The 22,873-nt window shown below is 39.6% G+C and overlaps 2 protein-coding genes across 4 annotated transcripts; both read right to left on the bottom strand.

Annotated features, from left to right (window-relative positions):
* Window positions 1-231: 231 nt before the first annotated feature.
* il23r (interleukin 23 receptor) lies at window positions 232-13,239 on the bottom strand. Of its 2 annotated transcripts, XM_085447493.1 has the most exons (17): window positions 12,611-13,239; window positions 12,372-12,473; window positions 11,841-11,967; window positions 11,498-11,664; window positions 10,802-10,925; window positions 10,555-10,721; window positions 10,022-10,158; window positions 9,717-9,918; window positions 9,522-9,604; window positions 8,639-8,837; window positions 8,349-8,552; window positions 7,958-8,056; window positions 7,648-7,803; window positions 5,009-5,149; window positions 4,783-4,870; window positions 4,243-4,333; window positions 232-3,286 (listed from the first exon to the last, which is right to left on the bottom strand). In XM_085447493.1, the coding sequence occupies exons 2-17, from the start codon at window positions 12,430-12,432 to the stop codon at window positions 2,636-2,638; spliced, it is 2,697 nt and encodes an 898-aa protein (XP_085303619.1). In that variant the 5' UTR covers window positions 12,433-12,473; window positions 12,611-13,239; the 3' UTR covers window positions 232-2,635. The 2 variants fall into 2 exon arrangements, with proteins under 2 accessions (XP_085303619.1, XP_085303620.1); XM_085447494.1 differs by lacking the exon at window positions 12,611-13,239 and having other exon boundaries at window positions 12,049-12,433.
* A 1,152-nt stretch (window positions 13,240-14,391) lies between these two features.
* On the bottom strand, window positions 14,392-21,543 carry LOC146680128 (cytochrome P450 2J4-like). Of its 2 annotated transcripts, none has more exons than XM_085447498.1 (9): window positions 21,261-21,543; window positions 20,612-20,765; window positions 20,382-20,495; window positions 19,967-20,127; window positions 18,512-18,688; window positions 18,277-18,415; window positions 17,901-18,088; window positions 15,488-15,629; window positions 14,392-15,012 (listed from the first exon to the last, which is right to left on the bottom strand). In XM_085447498.1, the coding sequence occupies exons 1-9, from the start codon at window positions 21,459-21,461 to the stop codon at window positions 14,837-14,839; spliced, it is 1,452 nt and encodes a 483-aa protein (XP_085303624.1). In that variant the 5' UTR covers window positions 21,462-21,543; the 3' UTR covers window positions 14,392-14,836. The 2 variants fall into 2 exon arrangements, with proteins under 2 accessions (XP_085303624.1, XP_085303623.1); XM_085447497.1 differs by having other exon boundaries at window positions 20,363-20,512; window positions 20,606-20,765; window positions 21,261-21,539.
* Window positions 21,544-22,873: the final 1,330 nt, after the last annotated feature.

Below are 22,873 nucleotides of genomic sequence, written 5' to 3' on the forward strand. Positions count from 1 at the left end.
ACCACAGAGGCTTCTGTGCGCACCCAGGCTGCACATCAGCACTGCCTACTTGTCTGTTTTACTAATACGTGCATCCAAGATTTAGCGAATCATTCAATCACGATTTTTATTTTATTGCAGTTATTACCAAAAGTACTAACTGTAAAGTAAAAAAAATATATATAAATGATTTGGGTGGGGCATTTTGTGGTGTTTAGCATATTCAGACGGACAAACAACACGTGACAATGATTGCATAAATGATCAGCAAAACTTTATTGTGCGATAAAAGGTGCAAATATTGATTAGTATCTTATGGGGGGCGTCTCTTCGAGCTGCTGTTTAGATGATGCTTGGGAACCTCCTGAAAAGAAGGACCTGCAAAAGCACAACAAGCTCTCAGAACGAGTTACATTATCAGATTTTCCATGCAGCCCAAAGTCTTTCAGTCCCTCTGTTACATCTCCATGTGGTGCAATGGGGGACTTTCCAATGTGGCATCGCATTCTTCGGAAATACAACACAAGACTCAAGATGAATGGATATGCCTGTAGTGGTTAAATTAGCAAGAATAACGAGATATCTCTAACCCGGAGACTTCCTAAAATGTAGTATGTCAGTAAAGGAGAGACTGTCGTGAAATGTTGATTTTCTTTTAAGGAAGTGAGCCGGCTCTCAGGAAGTGATAAAAATGGCATTGAACTGCAGGTGGTGCATGTATGAGTAGAAATGAAGGTTCACAAAACCCGACAGTGAGCCACCGACTGCAGAGGGAAAGCCCCAGAAGGCTTTAGCCTGGGTGTGTTTTGGAATAATTTCACACTCATTGCTTTTCTACTCACCAAGTGTGGTGCCAGCACTTAGAAACATGCAGGGGTCGCGCCCTAATGTGTGAGTTTGACCTGATGCAAGCATTTGGATTTTTCTGGATAAAGGCACTATCAAAGTTGATAACATTACTTTGTTTTTTGCTTGATTAATTGGATGTGGTTTCATCTTTAGCTTATTAGCAAGCACAGTTTGGTTTCCAGGCTCTTTTTTTGTGATTGTCACATACTGTTGATAGTGGATGACCATGTAATTAATCAGGTCAATGTATGAGCCTATGAGCAAGAAATTACTAAAAGCTTGCTCATAGGAAGTGTTTTTCTTCCTCTTGACTCTTTGTGATGCAATAGAGAACTGATATTGCGAATGAATCTTATTCCTTCACTCTGCATACTTTAAATGCGCATCTCTCATTCTTCCTTGCAGCCACCTTTGTGCAACCCACCTTCTTCCCAATACCGCCTCTCATCACTCGAGCCTCCATCTTCATCTCCACCACCATTGTCTAGACTCCTGGGTTGTCCTACCCGAATCCCTATCACGGCTGGGATTCTTTCCTGCTGTGATGGACTGTCGAGTCTAACTGCTAAATACCTCAAACTGAATTCTGTACATCAATAAATCATGAGGTTAATATAACTACAGGCACTGTTAGCTAAAAGATCAGGCGACAGACTGCAGTACGCTAAGCTTCACGTATGCTTTTGAGACACTAGTCTCTCAGTCTAGTCTAAAATCTGGACCCAGATTACAGTTTCTTTGGGAAACTTTCTTTAACAAGCTTAATAATAAAAACAAGCTACGCTAGCATCTCTGTGACACTTTACTTACAGTGTTTTGAATGCTAATGCTAAATTCTAATGTCAGCCTGCAAATCCTCCACCATCTCCACCTCATAGATGTTATGGCAGGCACAAGAACATGAAATTCATGATGCTTATCGGAGGATCAACAAAATATTACAGTTCAATCCAGAGAAACCATGAATGTCTCTATAGTGACAGATCTTCCAGTGAGTGGATGAGTTTTTAACTCATTCTTTAAGTAAGTGGGAAACATCTTGTCTACACCTTCAGTCTGTTTTACCAAAGTTGACAACAATCTACCAGATAAATGTAAAGATTAAAAGAGATGACAACATCACTAAAAGATGGATGGTGGAAACAGAGGAGATGCTATTTTTTTGTTACCTGGTTTAATTCTCTTGGAAACATAAATCATTTTCTTAACAAATTAGATAGATGTGAATCACTAAATACTAAAAATATTTTTCTATGATGCTATTTACAAGCACAGCGGTACAGTGGCTAGCACCATTGTTTAAATAGCAAGAAGAGTTTAGTTTCAAATCCAGGCTGGGGCCTTTCTGAATGTGCGTTTTCTCTCCAGGTACTCTGGCTTCCTTTCACAGTAGTGATTTTAAATCGACTCCTGGGCTAACACGTCTCCATGCAACAGACCGATGATCCCATGAGTCCAAATTGCATGGAAGAAAGTTGTTTATGTATGAGTGTGCTCCACTGTTAGCATTTTTGGAGGGGTAGTGTTATATCTATTCATATATTCAGGAGACGTTTTGGCCTCATGTGGTCATAACCATTCTGCCATCAGGTCACTCTGATGTTTGACATTCAGCAAACTTGATAAAGTTTTTTTTTGCTTTAAATTTATTTCATGAATTTGTTTTTGACAACAATTTCAGGCAGATTTTTATTCTGATCGCACAAAGTTACTGAAATCATCATTTCAAGCGATAAGGTGGTTTGATAATGCTTTCTTTGTAGTGCAGGTTTATCTTTTTTTCTTTGTGTTGTCCCCATCGTCCATGCTACAGTTGATCACTGCTGACGGCAGCAATCTGAGGGAAGTAACCGCCAAACAGTATTATCTCACCAGTACATTGAGACAAGCTGGGGTCTGCTGTGTCAGGAGTCATAATCTCATCCTGTGGCAAGTCCAGAGATGGAGAGTCTGTTTCTACTTCATCCACAGTCCCTCTATGTTGTTGTAAGAACTGAAAGCCTCTAGATATTGTGCTTGGTTCAGGAGGTTTAGGCCTCAGACGATCATTCAAAAAGCCGTGAGTACGTTCCCGAGATGAATAAGAGGAATTCACATCCACACTCAACAACAAGCCACTCAGTAATCCTTCAAACACACTTGAACAACTGCCGTCCTCCCCATTTAATGGAGCGTCCATCTGCTTCTCCTCCACTTCATTCACCTCCTCTTCTTCTGAAGTCATCATGCCAATCTGGGGTTTGTAGCAAACATGCTCGAGCCTTCTGTCAACAAGCATTTTCTCAGTATCTGACATCAGGAAAGATGTTTTCACTGTGAGTGGTCCTGATCCAATCTGGGACTCTTCAACATGGATGTTGGGGTAGATTTCATCCCTCTCCTCCTGGGAGATGACAGTGATGGGGGACAGTGGAGGGTCATTGTGGGTGCACGAGAATAATGGTTCGACTCCATCGTGCTGTGGACCACAAAACAAACAAATCAAATCCATACTTAGATCTAGAGAGATAAATACAATGCAATTGTTTCAGAGTTATGTGTGTCATCAAGACAAAGTATCTAAATCTCTCAGAACGAAAGCAGGAAGTAGCATTGACTTCCTACGATAGTTCAGGCTAGCAATGTCTAGAAACTAATAGTAGGCTATTTTTAGTGTAGCTCAAAACTGGCAAATTGATTTCTTTGTTTTGCTGGCACTGGTGGAGTTGTTTCATTTGCTAGTTGTTTCTCTTTTGGTCATTATGCTGACAGTAAGATGTAGTCTCCTTGGCTGAAAAATGAAGCCAATATGTGCCAAGGGTCAACAACTGCAGTTCCTGGACTTGGGAGCATCCGCTAAGGCTGGCATCAGAAGTGAGTTAACACTATTAGACTCCAGTGCTACGTTACTTGGGACTAGGAATGGGAACAATGAAAAATGTGGAGATTCTAATTCCATTATCGATATCAGTTATCGATTTGATCACTTGTTGATTCTCATTGGCTCCACAAATGCTAACAGCCTATCAAATGCATTCATGCAAATTGACTGCACGCTGTGTGAAATGTTTGTGTGTGTGGGAGGCATTTCCCCTTTTTGTTGTGATCAGTGTTGGGATGGTTGCCTACTATAGTCCAACACACTATTATAAATCCCTATCCTAATGAAGATATGAACTTTCTATGATCTTTCTCTTAGCATTTAGCTAAGCCAAAAGCACAAAGCAGAGACGAAAAACGGCACAAAGAGACTAAAGTGATCGCCACAGTAATTCTACTTTGGAAATGTTATATTTTAAAGCGTATCACGATGCTTTAAAATGCAGAGTTCACAAACCAAAATGTCATGTTATAGTAGCTATATTCATCTTTTATGTACAGTGTATGGCTGATGAGCATGAATGTCATCTCAGTGGACATGCTTGCTTTGTTTACCTCCAATAGTCTGATGGCATTACTGTGTCCAGGTTTTGGCAAGTTTTCAACTAGCCAGGCAGGTCCCCAGGATATACATTTCTGTTTGATCCTAAGACAGAAAACAGTTAGATTTTCAGTTTTTGATTAAAACGCTACAACAAAACCTCCTTATTGTGCCTCTGAGGTACTAGACAAAATAACTGATGCATGTGTGTATTACTACAGCTGTCTACTACTGCAAATCAAAATCAGTCTCTCCGCAGGTAAAACCACCAGATTGGGAAAGAGTGCTTTGACCACATTTAGTAGGCTACACGTGTTGGTTTAAGTTTCTCTTCGTGTTAAATCTGTGGCTTCTTGTTCATCTGTTCATGTTGCGGTGTGGCATTTTAATAAAGCCGACCACAATGGCATCCATCGCTGTTACTAGTAAAACAAAACTTAAGGTCCTGATGTGGTATCCTTAGAAATACTTTGGCTGTTAGGTTTTGTTTTGTGTCTGTCGGACAACAGTTGTTTCGAGCTTAATTGTTCATTTCGAGCATAAATGATTAATACCTTTCCCTCACGCATCTCCAGCACATCAGGTTGGCTATGATCGCAATGAAGATAGCAACGATGAAAACACACACAACCACCAGGCCAACTACAGGAGACAAGAAAAGAAAGACAACACTTATGAGTTATGAAAATAATATTATTTTGATGTTAGTTGTCCTCAAAATACAAAAGGAGAGTTAAAAGCTTAAATATGTTTTAGTATTTGTGGCAATAGAATATTGACCTGGAGGAGCTGCAGGCTGAGAGTAGATCCGGCGCCCTCGCGGTCCTTCTCCTGCTGAGTTGGATGCAGTCATTTGCAGAACCACATTTCCTTCAGGACAGTTCAACCACTCCTGCCTTGGACCAGGTGCAGACACAGTCTCTGTGTAGAGAAGCAAATGAGAGATATTTCTTTTTTTAAGCAAGCACAATATTTTTAAGGTAGCCTTAAGAAGAAGACCGGCATAATGCTGCTATTTGAACATCAACATGTCTTCTTTTGCATGAGATGGACGATCCCTCTGTTTCTTCACTACTTCCCTGGCCTCGTCCTCTTGTAAAGATAACATATCAGTTGGGGGTTTTAGTCAGCGTCCTCCAGCCTACTGTCAACAAGCATGATCATAGGATGTGTGGCCTATGTGCTGCTTGAAACCTGCTTGGCTCTGCTGAACTACTGAGGTTAAAAATGGTTCTGATGCACCAACGCTTTCTGGGAAGTGGGTGTCTGTGGATTGCTGACTGTACACTTGTAACAATGGATACTGGTGAAAATAATTTCCTGGTTTTTGGGAAAAAATACACTTCTTATGAGTAAACGTTTATTTTCAGGTTCAATTACTGATGGGGAATTTGCCACCCTAGTACTTTCAGTTCTGTTGAAACACCAGTTTTGATTAGTGGTCTAGCCAGACCTTGTGTATTACACTGATGACGTCCCCATAAGTGTTGATTGCACATAAAAATAAATAGCAATAACTACATCATTTGTCCATAGTTGACTGGTAGGCCTGTGGCTAGCTTAATTTGCCCAGCTTGAGCTTTTGTTTTCGTTTTTTTACAAACAACAACACTATCAGTCATGATTTGGCCATCCAATAACCCCAACCTTAACGTTACTGAAGCAGTGCGGGATCATCTTGATAGAGAGCGGAACAAAAGGCAGAAAACACTCAAAGAAGAGCTTTGAATGCCCTTCAAAACACTGCACCTGAAAACTACTTGCCATAAAGCTCTCTAACAGAGTTCAGGCTGTGCTGAAGAATAAAGAATTAATAAGCCACAGCACCCATTTCTCATTTTTCCATGAAAAATAGAGAGAAATGAGGGTTGGCTCAAGACTTTTGCACATTATTGCAAAACAGAAAATGAAGGAAAAAACAAGATAAATCTGTAACAAAGAGACTCTTTCACTTGTCAAGGACTTCATTGGCCAAACGTCAGTCTGATCCTTTTTCCTCTGTTAAAGCCACAATCCCATCAAACTTTTTCTAACCAGTATTTTTCCACTCATGTATTGGTGTGTTTGTGCAAATCATTTGCAGTTAAACGTTTCTACCAAACAGAGATAGTGAACATTGAGTCAGATCATGACTGTCTCTGAGTGCAAAGATCTCACCAGTTTCCACATGACTTTCTCTTGTAAGCTGCAACTTTCAGTGCAGTGTAAGAGGATTAACTGCCAATAAAAGATTTTAGCATGATCTGGCTGCAGGTTATATTTTGGCACAGTATATGAGTAATGGAGCAAAATGGCATAAGACAAAAGTAGATCACTGAAGTAATTATCTGAAATACCTCAAAGAACACTGATAGTTAGTATCTGCACGTAGCACATTTGAGAGAGCAGAATGTGCGCTCTCAGGTGCTTTAAAGCTGACATTCCAAAAATAGTGCACAAAGCAGGCTGGTTTGTAACTGTGTTTACGGATGCATTTGTGCACATAGCCACATGGCTTCCTGTTTGTGGTCAAAGCCAGTTCTAGAAAACTCTGAAGACTCTGTGAAAATGACGACAAACAACTGTTTTTTCTTAGGTGAGATCTCGGCATACACAATCAATCACCAAGGTGATCTAAGATAGATACAAAATGCGTAGGACTTCAGAGAAAACTACCAAAAAGGTCTCTTGTCATGTTAGACAGTGATGCTGTCCCCTCCTTTTAGCTTTTTTTGAAAAAGTATTTTTAACATAATAGCTACATAATCCACATGCAGCAGTTTAACATTTCAAATTCATGACATTACTGGAAGCGAGAGGTGAAAAACCCTGCTGATGCACTGCATCTTTGTGGGAGGGGAGTATCGATGGAATCCTGGTTGCACACTTTCCATTTTGTAACACAAGTCTTCTGCTCAGACACAATTTGTGCTTACATAAATTTACTATTGCATACATAAATTTCCCACATGTGTGCGCCCACAGGAGGACTTTGTCTGACCTAGGTGGAATACAGACACAAAACGTATGCCTACATGTGCCCCATAAAAGGCAGGGCTCGTGATGTAGAAGAACAGGAAACACAGCGCAAAGTTGTGGTTCCTCTAAACCTTCAGTGCAAATCAACATGTGTTTATACTGATCTGAAAAAGCAGCTGAAAAACATGTGTTAAAAAAAAAAAAAGTTAGACTTTTTCTTTAAAGCAACAGCCTGCTCATATAACTAAACCTTTTCTGTCACACCAAAGCATGCCAGGTACTTATTTTGGACCCGCCTTAAAAGGATAAATAAGGTGACCCGATAATGTTTATAGACAACCTACCAATAAATGTCTGTTTCGGTTTCTCAATTTATCAGTTAATATGATGTTTTTTCGTCGAACAGCTGATTGTGAAAAAATGCCCATCCCATCAATTGGCATATACAGTTTGATACTCACTATTTAATTCTTTGTCTTTGGATTCCGGTGTTTTGCAATAGATGTTGTACTTTGTGATGAAACCCCTCTGCTGGTATACGGGCAGCTCCTCCCACTGGATCTGGATGCGTCGGGCCTCGTGGGCCAGCACAGAGAGGTTTGGACCAGAAAGTGGCTCTGAAACACACAGTGATGCAAAGACTATGTGTTGGGTACGGTAAGTGTTTCCTGAAGCCCAGGTATAGATTCACAAAATCTAGCACATGCTTTAAAAAATCTTCAAAAATGTAGAAATAAACTTCTCTTAAAAAAGAATCTGAAGAAGTGTTACTCTGTTCTTTGGAGTAGAGCAGTATGGATGATGGAGCACTGACACCTCTGGTGGTCACAGCATACAGAGAGATGTTATACCTCACACCTGGAGCCAAACCTGAAGCAAAGCCAGAAAAAAACTACATTATATTAAAATATATTATTTATTTTGCAAATATGAAGATTAGTTCACAATTACAGAGCTAAGGTATATAAAGACCATATCTGCATTCTGTGCTTGTGCTGGTGTAATACAACAAATGGCCACAAGAGGCCACTGTTTTCTCTCATTTAAAGCCCTGGTGTCTTTATATCATTTCATAAATTTAAATTTGCATTTATGTGATGCAATATTTTTGCTGTTCGTATGTGGACAGCCAGATTCCCTAGTGGCTCAGTGGTGAGTCTACCTGTGATTGATGTGCTGTTTAGATCTTTGGCCAACTTTTGCCACCACAGCCCTTCTCCAGATACAATTGTCCTTTCTATCACGTAATACCGCAGTTCTTCCTCCTGTGTCGATGGGTAGTTTCCTGTTGTCCACGACCAGGAAACAAACACAGCACTGCCATCAGCAGCAGGGCTAAATTTGATCAGAAGAGATCCAGGGACACCTGAACAGTGAAGACATTTAGTTTTCATTTTCTCCATAACTTAACCGTACTTTTGTTTTAATCTTCTGTGTGCAGTATTGCTATACCTGATTGTCTGAGAATTACATCAGCTGGTGGCGACTTTCCATATGTGGTGACCGCACTGATGCTCAGGCTGCTAACCTCTGCTGGTAGCTGAACTGAACACTGGATGCACTCGGCAGCACAGGTTTTAAGCTTCTGACCATTATCCAGAAAGATGTCATACTCAATCACCTTGCCACTGAAATCCTCTCGTGGTAGAGGCTGGGAAAGAAATCCAGTCATCACTTAATATTTACATTTGTCATTTGCAGATTAAGTTCTTTAGGGTTGCGTGTTATGTAAAATAATTTAGCTGGTGTCTGTAAAACCTCTGATCAGAGGATGGCATTTCCTGTTTGCAACTGTCCCTTGTTTAGCGTTAGCCAAGAGGCTGTTATATTTCTTTGCACTTTGCTGTGATGGATAAAAAATTAGAACTGAAATGAAATTGAAATTCTACCTGCACTCCTATATTACTCATTTTTAGTAATATAGTAATATAGTTTGCCAGTCTGAAATACAGTTACTTGCTTATTATCCAAAAGTTAGATTAGAGGTCTGACACCACTTTCATTTTACTGTATAAATTGAAATTACTGCTGCCAGAAGACAGGCTTTGTGTTAGATTATTCTGTGGTCAGGTATTGTGCAGGAAGTCGCTGTCAAGAGAAAGTTTTTTCTTTCATGTAAAATGCACAACAAAAAGGTCTCCGCAGCAAATCAAGTGGTTGCAATTTACAAAATGATAAATGATTCCTTTTAACCAATCAGCAGTGAAGGCTTTCTGTGTTATAACCAAACTGATGCATTATAAAAAACATTTCTTGTATTTGATGGATGTTTGGGATTCATAATTGTCAGCATAACAACAAAAGCCAGGGCTCATGAGTGGCCATAACTTATTACCTTCCACAAAACAGTCACGTTCCTCTGGCCGTCTGTCCCCTGCCTCTCCACCTTCCTCCAAACTTGCAACTGCTGGGATGGACCTGAGGGGAGGGTAGACAATAAGTTGTGGGCTATGAATTAGAAACAACAAATTCTTATATCATCACATTTACATTGCATCTGTCTTATGATAAGCAAGAACAGTGAGCTTGCCTTTTCCAGGGCTTTTCTTCCTCACAGACGGGCTCCATTTGCTGCAAAGCAATGCTTTTCTGGCGCTAATACTACTTGCGTTGGTATGTGTCGGCACAGGCGCTGTGTTGCATATTTTCATCTGGAACTCATACTCAGTCAGATGTGTTAGATTATCTACCCGTATCAGATTCTTACCGAGTTCCACGCCCGCTCTCATTTCCTAAAAACATTGAGAGATTAGATCAACTTCATGGTGCCAGATAAAGGCTTTTGCTGTAAAAACCCCCCACAGTGTCGTTGGAGGAGTGTTAATAAAACTTTACCCAGGAAGTGTTGTTTGTGCGCAGCATGACATGAGGTCTGAGATAAACTGAGGATTCATTGCTTTTCCATTGCAATGTGGCTGCTACGGAATTGCTCGGAAACTGTATCTGCATAATAATAGGTGCATCGGGAATCACTGCAAGACAAAGGAAACCAAATATAGTGCTCACAAATGATAGAGACAGAAACAGCTACATATTCTGTAATGGCACAGAAATTCTGGGCAATTAAAGTTTACTGAAATAGTGACAGAGCTCATCCGAGGGCGTAGGTAAATTTCTCTTCAAATAAATATTACACAAACAGAAAAACAGTTTGCTGATAAGAAGGTCAAATTAGTCAAACTGTGACCATAAAAAAAAAAACTTTCTAAAAATGATACATCAGGTGATGACGCATTTCTCGAGAAACCATATGACTCTAATAAAAAAAAAGAAAGACTGAAATTAACAAGTGAAAAAAAAAAACATTCAATAGTATTCAAGTATTCAAATTCAAGATCTGTGTAAGTATTGCAGAAGCACAGGTTTACCTATGTCCTTCACACGTAGGACAACTGGATCGGATTGTGATGTTCCAAAGTGGTTGGAAGCAGTGATAATGATCAGGTATGTAGTGTTTTCATCAAACATGCTTCGTGGTATGGTGATTTTGTCAGCATCCTGGATTTGAAATAGACGTATCTGACTCCCATTTTCCCTAAAAATAGAACATTAAAAAAATCAAACCATGAGATTTGGATAAACAAGAAAATACAAAACAAAAACATAACACCATACCTGTTTACAGAAATGTTGTAGAGAGTAGGGAGGTACGTTTCCTGCCCCCTCGTCCACGAGCAGTTTATTAAGGATGAGCTCTTTGCTGTTTCACATGTTATAGTGTCAGGTTTATCTGGAGGCACTAAAAGCACATGATTGAAACAAAAAAAAAAAAAAAAAACAGACCTTAGTTTTTACATTTGCTGGAAAATGAAAACTAGTCATTTGCTTTCTGTGTCACTTCTATAAACAAATTTCAAAGTGTAAAATATTAGCAAATGCATATTTTCAATAATTTTATACTTTCTCCTAAAAATATATATTTTAGTAATTAAAGTTTGAGCACATCTGCTCCCATTACTACAAGGTACCCATGGGTTTACCTTTCACTTTGCTTTTTTTATTTTTTATTTTGTACTGTTTGGTTAGCTTCTACAAGAAAAATTAATAAATAAAAAAGAAACTATGTTCCAATAACCCAGCCTCCAAGTTCTGCTCAACATCAGCCGTAACAGACAGCAGTGAAAAACAAAAAAACAACAATTGTGATTTATTTAGCCTGCTGCAAACCAAGTTTACCTACAACCCCACTGCATTTTCTTACTATTATGCCACTTTTATAGGCAGTGTTGTAAATTTGTGTCTTACTCTCTCTTTCTATTTTTTGCACTTGCACACAAATTTTCTTTTGCAGCTGCTGTAAACTGTACATACGGCCAGCTCGTAGATCCACTCCATTCACAACGCTATGCATATAATTACTGCAGATCGCTGCAGACAGTGGGATCCATATGCTGGGCAGATAGAATTTCACTGTAGTGCAGTTGATTCTCTCCCATTTATCCACAGGCTTGTCATTTAGCACCATGTATATCTTGGCTCTGCATGTAAAAAAGAAAACTTTTAATTATCATTTCCTAACTGGTGGAGAGGGACAAGAAGTCTAAAAACAAATTTTCTGTTATCAAATATGAGCCAATAAAGCTGATAGCTACAAACACAGCAGGGAGATTTTCATGCATGGCAGAATACTGTGTAGCATTGTTCTGATTCCCACCTCCAATCACATTTATGGGTGTGGCAGTACACGGTCAGATTTGAGCCCATGAGAAAGAGTGGAGCTGGCTCTACAACCAGGTACCCAGTATACCGGGGTTGGCAGCCAACAGGCAGAAGAGGGAAGTCTGTCCGGAAAAGACAAATGCATGAAGTTTTCCCCACAGCATTAGTCGAGAAAGTGAATTTTAGACCATTCCAATAAATACCTTATGTATAGCAAAACCCATTTACTATAAAAACCAAGTGGATCATTACATTCATTGGCTGTAATGTGTGAGTGGGAGATCCCAAAAAATCCTCTTTGTGCAAGAAGGAATGCCAAGAACAGACAAAGTAAAAGTGTTTTCCATGACTATGTATCTGCTAATTTAATTACTGAAACACTTGGGTTGAAGTTGTGGTAAAAGCCGAAGCAAGGGTTACAATTCAAAACCACAAGAGCTACCAAAGTGTGATAAGGGATCTCAGTAAGCAGAAACAGAGTAATGGCGGTGTGTTTTTTTAAATAGCTGGAACCTGTAACACTCACAATTGATAGAAAAAGTAAGAAGTACAATAATACATCTCGAAATGACTGAGGAGACAGTCATCTCAGCTCATTTTTCTGAATCCCGAAGAACCCCTTCAGCAGCTGTAAGAACAAAGAAATGAGAAGAGAAGAAAAACAGGTTGTTTTTTTAGGAAACAAAATGAAAAATGACAAATTTCTTACTTCTTACGAATCACTTAAAAGAAATTTCCTTTCACAAAATTATCTTCAAAGCCTACCTCAGTCATCTGCGTGCGGGAGCACTGGAGTGAGCTGCCTAACATGAGGCGGAGGAAGAGCTTTTAACTGAATGTCTCATTCTTTCCAGTGCAAGCTTGAAGCTGATAACATTAACAAGTACAAGCGTCACAAAACCGTGGCAGATAAGAGAAAACACGTTCCTGTCAATGTTCTATCCTGCTGACACAACTGAGATGAACTGAGATTAAGTATTTCCTCACGTCAAGCATGTTAACTTTCAATTCTTTCGCTGCCAGCAGCCTGTTGGGACACGTTGGTTTTGGTCCGGTGGCTAACGAGCCTTACGGGCGATCGTGGCTCAAGAGTTAGGAGTTCGCCTTGTAATCGGAAGGTTGCCGGTTCGAGCCCCGGCTCGGACAGTCTCGGTCGTTGTGTCCTTGGGCAAGACACTTCACCCGTTGCCTACTGGTGGTGGTCAGAGGGCCCGGTGGCGCCAGTGTCCGGCAGCCTCGCCTCTGTCAGTGCGCCCCAGGGTGGCTGTGGCTACAATGTAGCTTGCCATCACCAGTGTGTGACTGTGTGTGTGAATGGGTGGATGACTGGATATGTAAAGCGCTTTGGGGTCCTTAGGGACTAGTAAAATCGCTATATAAATACAGGCCATTTACCATTTTTACCATTTATCGCTACTCACCTGCGGCACGCAGAACCTGAAAGACAGGACAGGAATAGGGAGAGAAAAAAAAACTGCATTATCCCACAAGGAGAGTCTCCTAGCGATCAACGACTGTAACGTGTTTCTCTGTATGTTTTTGTCTCTCAAAGACTGCACATACCATCACTTTCGACATATAGGCGAAAGATTGAGATAACGCTCACCAGAACTCCATCCTGTCTGGGTTTTCTTATCAAGATACCATCCAAAAAGGCTTTTGCTGTGAATCGATCGTCAGACGACTTGCTGTGTGAGGAGCACCTGACTAAAGTGATCTCTTTCATGGGAGTGAAATGTCTTAAAGAGGCCAGTGACCTAGTTTTGTGGTATTCTGGCAAATGCAGAAACTTTGATCATTTTTTTTTGAGTAGTTTGTTGCCCTACTTCTGTTGCCTGTTTTTCATCACCACAACGATTCTGTTGACTTGAAACATCAGTGTTCTCAGCATCTGCTCTCATTAAACATGCTGCTGCTGGCACATAATCCAGTGGTCAACCGAGCAAGCGACACGGTGACATCAATCATTTTACTTTGAAAAGCACGCTGACAACTTGGTTATTTGACACAATAAGTCAAAATGTGCTGAAGGACAGACTTACATAATAAAGGTTATAAAGATTTTTTTTTTTTAATGACATAACAGAAAACTGCTCAGTGACATGGAAATTAAACACATCCTGGATCTTAAATGTGTTTTAGAAAAATTTTAAAAGAAACTCACAGAGAACTCTTTAGAGAAATCGATTTGCACTCGAACATCTTTTCTCACTGAGCCCGTTTGCTAGCGTTTGTAGTCCCGCAAAGTACTTCAGCCTCAACTGTTTAAAAGTCTCTAGCTATCTTGGCTTTTGTGATTTTCTTTCACAAGATATTTTCCATCTGTAACTTCAAACGGTTTACAGGGAAAACCCAGAAGTTTGACGGGGTGCATGTTCGTGAGATAAAGGTGGCTTGAGGTTTAAGGCAGTTTTCAGAATTAATACTCCTTCATGTTCATGGTTCAAATTCAGAAACTCTCTGAAAGTGTTACTTTTCACAAGTGACATGACAAAATTTGGTATTCTTAACACAAATACTATAAATAAAAAATACACAAATTTTTAAATGATTCAACCTTTTATTGACATTTCATTTTCTTTCACATAAACTTTATGCTCCACAGAACTTTTTTTTTTAAATAATCAATCTTTAAACTACAGTGATTTTAAGAGAGCGACAGTAAAGAGCGGCACGTTGTGTTTTTTTTTCAACTTCCAAACCTCAGAATAAAACCACAGTGTGAAATTTAACAAATAGCGGTCTGAATGAGAAACATACAGTTTATTCAAGGACGTCGCGTTTTAACTACAAAGACAATGTGCAGAGGAAGCGACTGCAGGAAATTGCATACCAGTGATTTCTTTTAAGGAGTTTGTTTTATTTACTTTTGCACACTTGAATATTTTAGATTGCAGAAAGCCCTCCTTCCTGAATAAACTATACCCTCAAATTTGAGATAGATAAAGATACATGCAAAGAAACATGGCATTTTATGTGCCATTTATTGCTTTATCGTGGTACAGCACAGAGGCGATAAGGTTTGGGGGCCCGAGCTACTCCCAACTTGAACTCCAGACTGGGCTGCTCTCCAGCAGGTGCAGTGAATGAAAATCTCTGGAGGAGGGAGGTAAAGAACAGGAATAACTCCATCCTGGCCAGCTGTTCCCCAAGACACACACGCTTACCTACGAATACACCAGAAGTTGAGTGATTTCATTCACAAGGACATTCACCTTAATTCACAGATATTTTTGTAGTTCTTCACACATGAAGTCTGTAAAATGTTGGGAAAAGCATTTCAGGACACTGGCTAAACTTTCCATATCTCATGTGTAGCACACAACGGGACACATTACTGGAAATACTCTTCTTTATTTAAAAGAAGGGTGCCAGCACAAAAAAAAAAAATGCACACTTTTTGTACTAGGAACCCGGCAGGTTAAAGTTTAATGCTATGAAATTTGCATATGCATATGCACTTCAATCAGGGAAGGTCTTCAACAGATAAGAGTCTTTGTGGGAAAACTGGTGTTTTGCTTCCTATCTGAACCCTTTCTGGTGTTCCACGAAGCTATAACATTTTATAGTGCCCCTGTAAACACATACCCATAAAAAACATGCAACTGTGTTACAGGATATGTGGAGTAACTACTGACTAACCTGCAGCGAAAGGCATAAAGGCTTCTCTCTTCCTGAATTTACCATCCTGGTCCAGAAAATGTTGAGGGTTGAAGGTGTGTGGAGTTTCCCACATCGATTCATCACACAGGACCGAGTGCAGTAAAGTTATGATTATGGTACCCTGAAAAAATACAATTGAAGTAAATGATTTTACTAGTTTGTTTCCAATGCAAGTTTTGAAACAAAGTTTTGGACAGAATCAAGAATTCTCAAGAATTTAGAAACTTAAAAATGTCAAAAATAATAAAATGTGCAATTGTTAATTGTGTTAATTTGCTAGTTGGTGGAAAATCAGCTCATGGAAGAAGCTAATTCCTATAACTAAAGAGCAGGGCTATTAAATGGATTATTGTGTTACATTACACAATTATCCATCCATCCATAATCTCTACAGTCTGTCCTGGGTCTACCCCGAGGCCTTCTCCTGACAGGGCATGCCTAAGACACATCACTCAGTACTACAGATCCTACAGATGCCCGAACCACCTAAACTGGCTTCTTTTGACAGGTAGGAGTAGCAATCTACTCTGAGCCCTCCTCGAATGTTGGAACTTGCCGTCCTGTGCTACAGTAGAGTGACATCTCATCTTTAATCCATAAAGTTTAATATGATGTTGGCCCAACCTTTGCAGCTATAACAGCTTGGACACTTCTCAGAAGACTTTCCAGAAGGTTTAAAGGTGTGTTCATGGGAATTATTGACCATTCTTCTACAAGCACATTTGTGAGGTCAGACACTGATGTTGGATGAGAAGGCCTGGCCTGCCATCTCTGCTCTAATTCATCCCAAAGGCTTTCTATCTATAGGTCAGACTGTGTGCAGGCCAATCAAGTTCTTCCACATCAAACTTGCTCATCTGTGTCTTTATGGGCTTTGCTTTGTGCACTGGTGCACAGTCATGTTGGAACAGGAAGGATCCAACCTCAAACTGTTCTCACAATGTTGGAAGCATGAAATTGTCTAAAATTTCTTTGTATGCTAAAGCATTAAGAGTTCCTTTGAATGGAACTAAGGGGGAGAGCTCAACTCCTGAAAAACAGCTCCACACCATAATCCCCCCTCCACCAAACTTTACACTTGGCACAATGCTGGCACCTGACAAACCCAGAGAACACGTATCCATTGCTTTGGAGTCCAGTGGCAGCGTGCTTTTCGCAGCGTGCATCTGTTGGGTTTCCTTTGCTCTTGGTGATGTCAAGATTGCAGCTGCAGCTCTATTCCATCAAGTTCTCTGTGCACTGCTCTTGGTCTAATCTGAAAACCACGTGAAGTTTGGAGGTCTGTAGTGATTGATTGTTTGACTCTGCAGAAATTTGATGACCTCTGTGCTCTGTGCGCCTCAGCATCTGCTGGCCCCCACTATGTGATCATGGCTGTGTTGCCGTCGTTCCCAATTGGTTCCACTTTGTTATAACACCACTAACAGTTGACTGTGGAATATTTAGTAATGAGGAAATTTCATGACTGGACCTGTTACACAGGTGACATCCTATCACGGTACCACACTGGAATTCACTGAGGTCCTGAGAGCTCCCAGTCTTTCACAAATGTTTGTAGTAGCAGTCTGCATGCTAAGGTGCTTGATTTTATACACCTGTGGCCATTAAAGTGCCAGGAAGACCTTGATTTAGTGATTTGGATGAGTAAGTAATTACTTTTGACAATATAATGTATTTATGTCTGTGAAGGTTGTCAGTCATCCAGGTTATGGTAATCTAGTGCACTTGGAAGGAAAAGCGACTGGACTTCTCTAAGTTTCTTGAAGGATCCTGCAACACGGGGCAGAAAATGTTCCCTCCAAGCCACAAGAGAGAGAGAAGGAGCACACAGATGTAACGAACGCTCTTAAAGCATGTGGTTATCGAATCAGCAAAGATACTGTAAAAAAGGTCAGACATCAACTAGGGAGAAACAGAAGGAAAACAGAATAGCATTGTCAGCACTGTCATCTCCTATCATCCCTTTATCAGAGAAACTCAGGAGAGACTTCTCCAAACACCTCATCCTAGTGTACTTCAGACCTTTGGCTCATGTGATTAGGCAGATGATCAATAGTGGGCCAGTGACCCTCTTAAGGGACATTCCTAATATGGCTTAAATCCGGGACTCTCCACCAGAAGCTTCTCAGATGAGAGGTGAAAAATCTTCAAGAAACTTAAAGAAGTTCCTGAGATAATGTATTTATATATTTATACGCCTCTAGAGTTGGCGTATAAAGGAGGATTTTTAGTACTTTAAGTGAAATACCCAAATTCCCAGCATGTTTTTGGTTTTGATTATTATTATTACATTTAATCTGTCTAAAAACATTCTTAATTATCTGATAAAAGGATAGGTCATTTCAAAAAATGACAAAAACCTCACTTGGGAAATAACATATGAACTGTATACCTTTGGGATTGCATAGTTATCCAGTGTGGTGTCTTTGCTTGTCATGTGAGCCAAATTGAGGGGGATGATGTTGGCCATTCTCTGAATCTCATGAACGACAGCATCAGTATAGGGCATTTTTTCTCTGTCACTCATAGAGGGCTGTCTGGATGAACCAACCACAGCATCTATCTCAGCCTGGACTCTCTCTGCACAGTGAAAACAGGAAACAATGTGAGTCTGTGTGCAGCATAGATGACTTACAGGGAAAGTTTACACATCTTACACGCATCCTCTCACAATACATATGATCTCTTAGGGACCCCCTGAGAATATAAAGAGATGGCAAATTGATTAGAAAATATGTAGTAAAGGTGGATGTGATTCATAAACACACCTTGTATGTCAGGGTAGTAGATCATGTAAAGCAGTCCCCAGTGTAAAGTAGTGGTTGTAGTTTCAGTTCCAGCACCAAAAAGATCCAGAGCGCAAAAACACAGATTTTGTAAATCAAAACCAGATTCTTTGTTCTCCTTCTATAAGTGTGAGAGAGGATCAAAAATGTGTTACATGCCAACAAATCACACATTTTATTAGAAATGTAGACAACAGACAAGGAGCACTTTACTCACCTCTCCCATTTCTATGAGAAAAGCATCAATGTAATCTCTTGGTGATGAAGGGTCAATATTTTCTTTGTGTTCATTGACCTTTACCTTTACAAACTCAATTAACTGTTGTACCAGAAATAATATTTCCTTGTGAGATCCAGGAATCCACTTCATCAGCCAGGGCATTGTGTTGTACATCTACAGAGTTCGAAGACAGTTTCAGGTACACCTGTTGACTACTGGCTTTTACACCAGATAACTCAAGAACTACAGATATTTGGAAACCCCTTCAAATGTCATGAAATATTAGATCCCAAAACACAAGGAGATGTAAACAAGAACTGAGGTTGTTTTTCTTTTCTCTTAAGAAGTGAAGATATAAATTTCTTGACCTCCTTTCAGATTCCCCACACTAGTCCTTTAATGTATATTTTGTCCTCCCTCCAGTCACCCCCAACCGGTCACGGGAGATTTTCAACCATACATACATTAAACAAAAATCACATTGGGGAGACAGGTCAGAACAGGTAGCGTAAAGAAAAACAATGAAATGTACGAGACAAAAGGGCAATGGAGGAGAAAAAAGAGGACTGTACTCAGACTGAGCTCCTGATAGGGGATCAGTATGAGAACAGAAAACAAAAACTCCTCATCACAGAAGCACATGAATCTTCACATCGTAAGACCATGAAAACACGTGACAAGCAACAGGGGTGGGTGAGTAGGTTTAGAGTAAGGCAATGTAAACAGGTGGTGGCCCCTCCCTGGGCCTGGTTCTTTCTGAGATTTGTTTCTGTAAAGAGGGAGTTTTTCCTTCCCACTGTTACCAAGTGCTTGCTCATAGAGGATCATCTGCCTTTAGGTGTTTTCTCTGTATTATTGTAGGGGTCTTTACCTCACAACATAAAGCACCTGGAGACGACTGTTGATATAGTGTTGTAAATAGAGCTGAATTCAATTGCCTAATCTAACTAAACATAAATAGAACTTCCCCTTAACTAGAAACAACAGTTTCATGTCATACAGAAATTTTTGGATTGGAAATAAAGCTACTGTTGGCTGCTTGTTGACTGATTTAGCTGATTTTTAAGTCGGATGTCCTTATTTATGCAACTTCAATGGGATTTATGTTTCAAACATAAAATAATCTTTTGCTTGTTTGGTGACTGTGTAAACTTTTACACTATGGATCCTACAATTGCAGCAAAAATACGACTGGTTAATTTTAACAATATCAGCAACACGGACAATTTTAGTGCCAGATCAGTACTTTTACCTTTGATTCATAAAATAGATTTCACACAATAATATTTGTGTACATTTACATGACTCATAGTTTGAATACGCACCTTTTAGTTTTAGTAGACTGACATTACTGTATTCGTTTTCAATAAAATTTCTTTGGCAATGTTTCAAATTAAACACATTTTAGTTACAGAATAAAATAATGAATAAAATTATTGGATGTATTCTCACCTGTACTGACAAACTTCCCTGTAAATGCATAATCTTGTTGAATTTCTGGAGAATAGACTGAAACTCCTTGTCAGTGTAGTCGAATCGATTCCCAAACACCAAACAGCAGATGATGTTGGACACAGCGTTGTTTATCAGTGACTGGGTATTAAAGGGCTTTCCTGTAAAATACATAAAAAAGACTGAGGAACCCTTGCATCATGTCAAAATAATAAAGAAAATTGGGACCCAAAACATCACAAACAAAACATCAAATATGATGAGTCACTGGACAACGCATGTTATATGAATCGCATGCAACAGGTGTCATGATACCTAAGTACACAATGTATGTAGCTGTTGGTGCATGCGTTTGTCTTCAAAGTTGAAGGTAGTGTGAGTTAATTTTTTTTGTGCCTTGCTTATCTGCAAAAGCCTCTATGAGGTACTGGCACTCCTGCTGGATGGATAAGTCCAGGGTCTTCTTGCCCAGACCAAAGTTTCTGAGAGTGTGAAGAGCAAATTTCCTCTGTTGCTTCCATGGATAACCATTTGACATCACAAGACCTTTTAGGAACATACAGAAACATTAACTCCAAAATGGTGTAAATTGAGCCTGATCTTGCTCAACTTCAAATATGAAAATACAACCAACTCCACCTCTGTTTTCTGCTAGTTCAAATATGGGTATGACAGGACGATCTATTAAGTCTTCTCCTTTTTGTACCAAGGCCTCTTTCACAGACTTGTAGCCATTCACGACCACAATTCTTCCACCAAATAGTCGCAGGCTGAAAACGTTTCCATACTTCTCTGCAAACTGAACACAGGCATTGACATTGTGGTTGACCACTGAGTGGACATATTTTTTAAGAAGTCACTGTCATGTGATTGCCCATTTCAGTTTTAACCCCCAAGTTTAACTGTTTCTTATCAGCTGCTGAAATCTATTTAAAAGTATAATTTCTAATGCTGGTTGGATTTTTCAGTTACCCTTTTTTAAAATCTGGAGGACAAATTACTTAATCAACAATATAAAATTAATAGCATGTATCAATATTGTGCCCCCCACCCCGACCCCCAGTAAAGAGAACAAAGGGGAATCTGGAATAGAGTTCAGTTTGGCTATCTTGCATTTAAGTTAATAATTTACTATTTACCTGACATGTTTAGGACTTTTTTTTAAAAAACAAAACCTCACATTTACTGATTTACTTAAATCAATACGCAAAAAGTGCAGTGTGATATAGCTGAGTGTTGTTTACGCTTCTGACCCTTTATTTTCGACTACACAGCAATAAAGCTATTTCTATACCTCTGCGAACTGCAAGTGAAGCCTGGCAGGTTGGATACGCCAAAGATCACCAATGAAAGCAAGAGCCCACGGTCCAGGAGGAAAGTTTTTTGGCACTCTGTTCTTCAAAAAATCAGTCAGAAGCAGGAAAACACACACAAATAGTAAAATGCTCCCGCCGTCAATCCACTCCAGGCCGAGCACGCTGTATATTCTCTCCATAGCTTTACTCTGTTATGCAAAAGTAACTCAGTGTTCAGCTACAGGGACAGAATATTATATAACCCAATGCCCGAGAGTACATAACCCAGCCCAAATTCCAGATAAAGCCTTGATTACACTCCTAGTTGTTAGAAACAAGGTTTTGGTTTGTTTTTCTCCCCTAAGTTGAGTGAAACATTTAGTTCTGTGACTCAAATTAGCAGAACTGTGGTTTGTCATACAGTGACCGGATGTCTATGCCCATATCTTTTTTTTTTTTTTTTAAATACAAAAACCCAATCAAGGAGATAAATAATGAAGTCAGTAAAATGAATATTTCTTGCAGTGATGATGCCTTCCCTTGGAGGTTGTCTTTGATTAAATGTGAGTGCTCTTGCACCATTATAATAGCCACATATGGCCAGATTACACTCCAAGTTAATGAACACACCATACATGGGCATTGTATTGTGCTGTAACTGTGTTGTTGCCAGGTAATGGCTGAGGAACACAAAACACGTATTGCACAATACAAACATTGAGAAATGCCCAGGGCAGGCACCTCCGACTGATAGCAGTGTGAACTTAAAAGAAATCAGGCTAAGAAGAATTAGATCAATCCAAACTGGATTCAGTGAAAGATGAATATATGTTACTCACACACACATTTTCATATCAGGCTACGTTTATTTGTTCAGCACATTTAAAACCACAGAAGGTCTTTCAAACTGCTTCACAGTCAGGGCTCAACAATGAATCATTAAAAAGTGTGTAGTTTAATGTCAGAATCTTATATTTGTATACAGTATAATAGTGTATGTAATGTCTAAAGGTTTAATCAAACAGCATGCTGGCTCACAACATAATACAAATAGACAATGGTGAAACAGAAACTGCTTGACATGAAAAATGTAATAAAAGACAAATGTACACTGTAAGAAATAGATGTGTTTAGCTTATACTTGATGGTTTAACGTGCCACGGCACAGAGGATGTAAGGTTTGGGACAACAAGTGGTTCCCAGACTGGGCTGCTCTCCAGCAGGTGCCAAGAATGAAAACCTCTGAAGGAGGGAGGTGAAAACACCCCAAAGTTGTGTCCTGGGGTTGTTCTGCCAAAATGTGCAGCAAAAAAAACAAAGAGATGTCAAAAATCTCTTTCCAAAAGGCACCATAAACAGCAATGAAACGTCTAGTTCTGCTACTCAAATTAGCAGAACTGTGGTTTGTCATACAGTGACCGGATGTCTATGCTCATTATCCTTTTTTTTTTTTTAAATACAAAAACCCAACCAAGGAGATAAATAATGGAGTCAGCAAAATGAATATTTTTAGCAGCAATGATGCCTTCCCTCAGAAGTTGTCTTTGATTAAATGGGAGTGGGAGTGTCCCATCATAGGAGCCAAATATCTCCAGATTACACTCCAGGTTAA

The sequence above is a fragment of the Copadichromis virginalis genome, linkage group LG23, assembly GCF_057382275.1.
Source record: "Copadichromis virginalis isolate Kocher_CV1m ecotype Utaka linkage group LG23, C_Virginalis_male_GT1.1, whole genome shotgun sequence".
Lineage (NCBI taxonomy): Eukaryota > Metazoa > Chordata > Actinopteri > Cichliformes > Cichlidae > Copadichromis > Copadichromis virginalis.